The 8,253-nt window shown below is 38.0% G+C and overlaps 1 protein-coding gene across 1 annotated transcript; it reads right to left on the bottom strand.

The window, feature by feature from the left end:
- Nucleotides 1-492: 492 nt before the first annotated feature.
- psmg3 (proteasome (prosome, macropain) assembly chaperone 3) lies at nt 493-3,732 on the bottom strand. The gene is made up of 3 exons (XM_061090097.1): nt 3,609-3,732; nt 2,209-2,437; nt 493-1,422 (listed from the first exon to the last, which is right to left on the bottom strand). Exons 2-3 carry the CDS (start codon nt 2,425-2,427, stop codon nt 1,270-1,272), a joined length of 372 nt encoding a protein of 123 aa, XP_060946080.1. The 5' UTR covers nt 2,428-2,437; nt 3,609-3,732; the 3' UTR covers nt 493-1,269.
- Between the last annotated feature and the right edge of the window lie 4,521 nt (nt 3,733-8,253).

An 8,253-nucleotide genomic window follows, 5' to 3' on the forward strand; every position in this document is an offset into this window, starting at 1 on the left:
GGGTCGTCTTTTTGTTGTTTCTCCGTGGAGTCGAACCAGAGACGAACCAGAGACCTTTTCTGCCCATAGTCCAAGTTTCTGCCACTAGTCCACCGCCTCTCCATACACTATATATGTATAATTGAGTTGAAAGAATTCACTGAAAATAAATAGCTACAATTTTGACAATATAGCAGAAATAACTGAAATCAAATTTGACAATCTATTCAAGATCTGGAATTAAAATATTAATAAAACAAGGCATGTCTCCAGGAAAATGTGAGACATTTCTCACTATTTTCTGACATTGTATAGATTTACCAAATTAACTATACATCAAGAATATTACTAAATTGTTAATAATGGGGATCGTATGTTACAGTCATTATATAAGTAGCTAAATGTTACACAGCAAAAAAAGAAAACAAATTTCAAAAGGACATTTTATTTTTGACAAAAAATACAAAGGTATGAGTCAATATTGAATACAGTAGTGCAAGTCTGACAATGTGTCTGTATACACTACTGCTGACATCTAATGCTACTTTTTCCTCATAATCTGCAGTAAAACAGTAAAAGCACAGAGTATACTTCTTTGAAATGTGCTGACAGAGTCTAAATGACTGCTTAACTGCATAGCAGCCTGTGTGATGCAGCCACACCTGATAAATGAGCCAAATACCTCAGCCTGATTAGAAAAGGCCTGGACCAATTTTCCAATTTGATGGGGATATTTGTGATACTTAAAATGTTTATCCAGAGCTAAGCCTAAACAATTCTTCACTGGGGCAGACATGATTGAGTCACATTTGTTTCAAAGACAGAAAAAGGACAAGTTTGAGAAAGTGGCCAGTTTTATTTCGAAGTTCTTCATCAAGACACAACTCAAGACTATTTGCATTGGACGATACAAACATATTATCAGTATAAAGTATTAACAGATTATAAAATGAAATGCGGGGGCTATGATGAAATTGAATCCTTTTCCATGAAGTCTTTGCACATTCCTCCCTTTTTGAGAGCACAGAGGCGTGGAGCAAACACACCCTTAAAACCAGATTAACTCTTACTTGTTTTCCATTGGACGTTCCTTCCTATCTCAACAAATCTAAAGGATTAGACCAAATTAAATCAGATTTATAAATTTCCGTCATGAGGCCCAAGCCACTGGGTTTTATTTTCAATATATGAAATATTAGCATTGAGTAGAATCCTTTAAGTTCAAAAAGATGAAAAAATATGACATTGGTGGCATCCAGGAGGAAGAAAAGTGTTCGTTTGGTTGACCTCCTACCAGACTTTACAGCTTTTGATTATCTCTTTCATTTGTTTTATTGAATCTATGGACGAATCCTTTAGTGCCAGTCCCAGCAACACAGGCCTGTTGCTGGCTTCCTGCGACACAAACGTCACCAAGTTTTTGGCATAGACATGTGTCAGAGGCTGAAAATAGAAACAGAAAGCAGGCGTTGTATTATTACAAACAGAAATGCTGTAATGTAACACGTCTACATCACAAGAAAACTATTTGGCTTCTACAGTCCTTCACAATGTGTAACAGCAGGCCTGTGAAATATCACAGTTGAAATGCAAAGAACACTTTGCTCTTCATCTCACACTGTGAAAAAGTTGTCCAGAAAAATACTGCTGCCATTGCATATGTGCTAAATAGTTAGAACTTGCCTTTACTGCCATACAGCCTTGCTGATGGCTTGTATTACACAATTATCATAAGAAAAGTTAATCATTTTTGAGAAGTTTTCCCAAAATAAACAGCACGTATAAGTCTTCCAATATGACTTGACACAATTTTAATGAAACCCATTATATGGTTATGGCGGGTTTCTGGCATCTGTGTAATCAAGTAAACTAGATTAGAGCTGATCTATATATAAGCCGATAAAAATCAGCCAATACGAGCCTCTCACTGAGATATTGTCGAAACAGAACAATATCTGTGTATTTTCTATATTATTTTCAAGTACTAGACATTTTTTGTTTATTTGTTTACACATGATATGTTTACTTGTGTACATTTTATCAGATCTCAGAGTCCAGGCACCTGCGTTCATCCAGTTTCTCCCAATCAAGCAGGTCAGGTCAGAACCTCATTTGCCCCATCACACCATGAAATGAATTACCCCGTGCTGCGCCATCTGACAGGTGTGCTCTGAACAAGTCTACATCACACTGACACAAAATTTATGAGAACAGTTTCATTCAGGTTACCTCATCTTTGCCCAGCAGCACCTTGGTGGAGAAAGTCGGGGTGCTGATATCATTCGATCTGGAGTCGGGTGTGACAGATATCAAGCTCCCGATTTTGCCGTACTGAGTGAGAACGATGAATATGTAATTACTGAACTCCGTACAGACGACCTGCGTGGAAACTCCATTGACGTCTTTCTCTGTCTGTCTCGACTTGATGATGGGCTCCGATGAAGACATTCTGTCAATCCTAGAGAGAAACAAAACAGGAAATTGCACATGAGGATAATTAAAAAAGGAACCATACCATAATATTTGCAGTCTTACTGTTGAAATAAACAAACTGTAACAAAGATATTGTATTGATTTATATTTTTTTAATTGCTTTACTTTTTTATTATTATAGTTGATAAGCCTGACATAATGAAATGCATTAGATTCTCATAATTAAAAACCTGGAATTGGATCATATTTGGCTCTCTTTTTAGACATTTAATTGATTATCAAAATGGAAGCAGATTATCTTTTGTTGAGTGACTCACCAATTGATTGACAACACATGTATGCTGTACTACTAGGACTGGATAATAAAACAATATCAATAATTATCACAATAAAATGTTCATCACTACCAATATAGCAAAGGTTCAATATGTATTGAAGCAATGCTTATGCATTTGTGCAGCACAGTGAGGAGTGGTTGATCTACCTCAGATTGTATTAGATAGACAGATGATTATCAATATCATCTGAAAAAATATCTTTATGTTATATGTAGGGTTGCAAAATTTCAGGAATATTCAAAGTTGGAAACTTTCCATGGGAATTAACGGGAATATACGGGAATTAATGGGAATAAAAGGGAATAAACTGGAAATGTTGTGGGTAATTTATACTAACTGTATTTACCTTGTCATATACAGACAGAAATATAAACATTTGTTTTGTCATAGGCTGATTTGAGCCCTGAGGGAACTTTGGGCACTTGACTATATGCTTCTGCATCGTTGTGTCATTCTTAACATAGGTCTTTGCACAGTATTTGCAAATGTACAGAGCCTTTCCTTCTACATTGGATGGGGTGAAATCTATCCACACATGAAAGAGTGCACGACTCGTTGTAGATACACTGTGATTTACAGGCTATGTCACAGCTCACTGTTAGCAAACTGTGTGTAAAGACAGCAAACTGAGAGCTCAGTAGAATCCCCACCTCAGAACCTGCAGATTATCCCTATAGATTAGATTATATATGATTTATATCAGGGCAGTGATAGAGGAAGCTCAGCAGACTCTTCACACTTGACACTGGAACGTGCTGCACTCAGATGCTGCACGGAGGCTAACGTTAGCTTCATAGCTGCATGTAGCTCCGGTGAACCTCACAACGACGCCCCCTGTTTAAACTAAAAGGTCCTCACCCTGTGTGTTCGTCTGGTCTCAGTGAAAACTGGTCTCTCCACTGAACCGCTGCACTTCCAGTAACTTCAGAGCAACTCCGTCATTCAGGAAACCAGCAAACCACCAGGAAAACAAACCTGCCTCGTTCCGCGCAGCGTGTGCACAGCGTGATGACGTCGTCCAACGTCACTGCCGGTTGCTTCTGGCTCGAAAGAAAGAAAAAGAAAGAGAGAGAGAGAGATAAAGAAAGAAAGAGATAGAGAAGAAGTCACAGAGACAGAGAAAGCAAGAGAGAGAGAAATAAATGTAAAGTACATGAGAAGACAATCTGCAAGCTTATTTCGGCTGTAACTGTGTTGTTGTTATTGTTTTCTCTAAAATACTTTTATACACTTCTAGTATTTGTGGAAACATTACCAGCAGATGGTAAACTCATATAAGCAAGTACTTTTTATTTATGTTCTATTTATTTTAAATTTACTGATATGAAACACAGAGATACATCTATTGAGTCATATATTTTATACAACATTGGTAATATGATCGAAACGTCTTTTCAGCCTTCATGTATTGGTGGAAAGTAAATACATACATATGTCTGTAATGATGGTTTGTGTTGTGTTGTTTGTGAAACAATAAACTTATTTGTACTTTTTTTTTTTTCAAGAGAAATATGATTGATTTGTTTGGCATTTACCTGATGTTTACCTGATGTTTACAGCAGGACTGAATACTGAAATGCTTTATGGATAAAAAGAGTTTTTTTTTTCTTTCTGTTTTCCCCATATATAGCCTTCAAGGTCCCTGTGTTGTTCACAGTGATTATATTTAATCTGTGTAGTCATTTCCCCAGGAATGACAGCTATGAAGTGAGGATGATTGAACTGAACTTTAATTAAGTATTGTCAAAAGTGAATTTCTTTAAGTTAAAAATAAGCTGCTCCTCTGGCCTGTTACACTTCAATCAATATTAAGGAAAGGAAACAGCTCTTCCAAAGCAAGAAACCAGAGAGGCAGGATGTTTTTTAATTAACTGTCAATGGAGCTTTAATTTTAGGAGCAGATAAAGTCTTCTGCTTAGTTTAGCTATTTTTAGCAGCAAGGTTTATTGAATAGTGGCACCTTATTTTCCAGGCAGAGACATTTTAATGTGAGTTATCCATTCAGGAAATAGATGGGCAGGAGTGCAATTTTAACTTTCTTGACTTATTCTGTCTGGTGGTGCAAAGATTTACTTTACAACTAGAATTGCGCCCTGCAGTTGAATGCCTCTGCCAACCGGGGCAGTTTCAGCCTACAAATGTTTTTTCTAGATTCACATGAGGTCACCTTTACCCATAACCACTGAAATCAGCTCATATTTGAGTACAAGTAGGCAAAGTTGAGATATGTTATTGATACTAAAATCACCCAATCAGAAATTCCCCCAAGGTGAGATGTTCATAAGACCAAAAACTTGTTTTGTAAAGTCACAGTGACCTTGACCTTTGACCTAAAAAATTATAATCAGGTCATCCTTGAGTCCATGCTTGTGCCAGACGTGATGAAATTCCCAGATATTCCTCATGTATCACATTCACAAGAAAATGAGGTCACTCTAACCTTGACCTTTGACCTTCGCCCACCAAAAACAAATACGCCTATTTCTAGGTCCAACTGAGCGTTTGTGCCAAATTTGACAAACTTCACCTCCATGAATTCTTGAGATATTGTGTTCACAAGAATGCGACAGACGGTTGGACAACCCAGAAACAAAACGCCTCTGGCGCAGACGCATAAAAATGGATGGAGACTGAATGTAGTATAAATAGTTCACCAACCCATCCATCTATCATCTACACAACTTATCCTTTAAGGGTTGTGCTGGTGGGGGGAGCCAATCCCCCCATCAGATGCCGATTCTGATTCTGATCACAAGCTCATCACAGGTCTGACATAAAGAGACAAAACACCATTAATGCTCAGATTCACACCAATTTAGAGTCTCCTATCAACCTAACCCCAATCTGCAGGTCTTTGGACTGTGGGAGGAAGCCCAAGTACCTGGAGAACCCCACACAGACACATGGAGAACATGGAAACTCCACAGAGAAAGACCCCAGCTGAACTGGGATTTGAACTAAGTAGTAACCACTTTATCACCATGCCGCCTCATATAGTTCAGTTTTTTCTACATTTTCCACACACAACAACAGATCAACAAGGTCAATCAATGTTATCCTTCTGACATTTGTAGGCCATCCAAAGGCAATTTAGTCAGCCCTTACCTTTTTGACTACAGATTGGTAAACTGCAGCCGTCACATCTGCTTTTAGAGCATCTGCATTGTTTTCTTCTGTATTTTCTACTCATAAGAGAGGAGCGGTCCCTGTGTGAATATGACACATTTGTCAGATAGAAGCAGCTAGCTGAATTGTTATGCAGTCTGAGTAGGCAGCAGTAGGTATGAAATTGGTTGGACCACTTCCTCTTTCTCCCCAGTGGACCATCTGCGTCCTTGAAGGATAGTTTTGATCTAAACTACATCGTAATGCAAATATCCATACATAACAGTTCAGCATTAATGTATGGATTATTCGGTCGTGTGTGTGTGTGTGTGTGTGTGTGTGTGTGTTTGGGCATTGAATAGATTTAAGAGAGAAATCAGAGGCTGTTTGTCCACAGAGCCTGTGACTGTATAACAGGGCAGCTTTGCTCAAACAAGAACGATGGGGAAAGCACAGACTATAACATCACAAGGGGATACGGCCACATTTTTCTCGCTCAAAACTGATAGTGCCACTTTAATATTAAACTCAATAATGTGAGAGTAAAAGTTCAGACTAATAAAAAGAAGACAGCCTACCATTCACAACTAATAAAGCGGCTTCAGGCTGTTGCATAACCGTGTGACAGCTTTCATATGTCTTGGAATTACCTTTGTTTAAGTTCTTGGCCCAGAGGGGTTTGGTTTTGTCTTTCTCAAGGTGTTTCTGTTTAGGTCTATCATCTAAGCACAGTAAGATGACACCTCTGTAAGAAAAATCCTTCCGTGTCCATCTCTTTAATTAAAGGTCACGCTTCATAAGGTCAAGCTGCAAAGGTGAATTTCCATATTTCCAAAAAGAGTAAGGCAGGGAAACCTGACATGCGACCTGGCAACCGACAAAGTGTTTCTCAAATTAAGCCACAGCAAGCGAATGAACACCTTCAATCGATGATTACATTATGTGGTTAAGTTTCTACAGCAAGTACAAATTTCCACATGTAAACATATTCCCCGTAGCAGTTTTGATAGAGTACAGATTAAAACACAAAGAAACAGCTTTGCAAAAGTAACTTATAAGAAATGTTTTTATGACCCTTGTTATTGTAATTAATTAAAAGCAATGTCATGAAAACATTGATGTTTCGTTGAAAATGTCCAAATCGACAAACATTAGCTGTTATTCAGGAGTAAAAATAGGTCACACCAGGTTAATCCAGTGGGTCGTAGGCAGTTTTTATTTATATAATAGAAAATACCACTGTGGCTTTGTAATGAGCTCTATGACTCATTCCATGTAATATTTCTTTGCATATTACTAAGGCCTTGCTTTGCATAATGAATTACAGTAGACTCACGCTAATGGGTACAGTGGCTGCTTTATGGGTTCAAGGGTCTTTGAGCTGTTTCCAGGGAAAATTAGGAATAGTTATATTCATTATAATTTGATTTATGTGAAGACAGCAGTGGTTGAGAATAATGATAATTCTCTTTGGTGTCTTTTTCTACACCAGATTCAGCCTTTTTCCAAATCATCTGACTTGTTCACCAGTAGTCTCACATGCTCAGATTCTGTTCCAAATATACAAGATGGCACCGTTCATAACCATTCAATTTTAGCCTCATTTCAGGAGAGTGGGAGAAAGTCGTCCATCTTTATGGCGTATATATGTTTATTCTTATCAACATGTCGTGCCTGTAAAAATTAGAGGTCCAGTGTGTGTGGTGAAAGGGATCTATTGGCAGAAACTGAATATAAATAATCCTAGTGCTGTTTTCACTCGTTTGTGATATATCAACTAGATTGTACGAATTGTTGTTTTCTTAACTCTAGAATGGGTACTTTATATTTAAAGAATTTATAGTTACATTGGGAGCAGTCACTCTACAGAGGCCGCCCTGTTTTTGTTTACAGTAGCCCAGACTGGACGAACTAAACACCATTTGAGTTTTTATGACAACCGAATGCTACCATGTGAGGTGAGGGGTATTCAGCTGCAACATGCAACTTCACCACTAGATGTCACTAAATTCCACACACTGAACCTTTAAGGAACAAGATGCAACTTTAACCTTCTTTGGGCAATCAAAAACAATCTACAAACATCCCAACATATCTGGTTTCACACAAAGGAAAAACGTTTCTTAAAGAGTGGATGGTGCATAAAAGTCTCAGTTTTAGAACCACATCCTCAACAACCTGCATTTCATCTTCTCATTTAAATTCACCGTGTGAGTCAGATGTGTTTGTCCCAGAGCAAAACAAAACACATCATGCAGGCTCATTTTCGTCTCTTTACACTTTTCAAACACTATCTCTGTATCAGGTGTCAGGTCACCAGGGATGTCAGCTAGAGTGGATCTAAAACCTATTCCTCGCACATGCTCTTTAAAGGAGGAACAGATACTGGCAAAAACAG

Source organism: Limanda limanda, chromosome 17 (assembly GCF_963576545.1).
Source record: "Limanda limanda chromosome 17, fLimLim1.1, whole genome shotgun sequence".
NCBI classification, from domain to species: Eukaryota; Metazoa; Chordata; class Actinopteri; order Pleuronectiformes; family Pleuronectidae; genus Limanda; species Limanda limanda.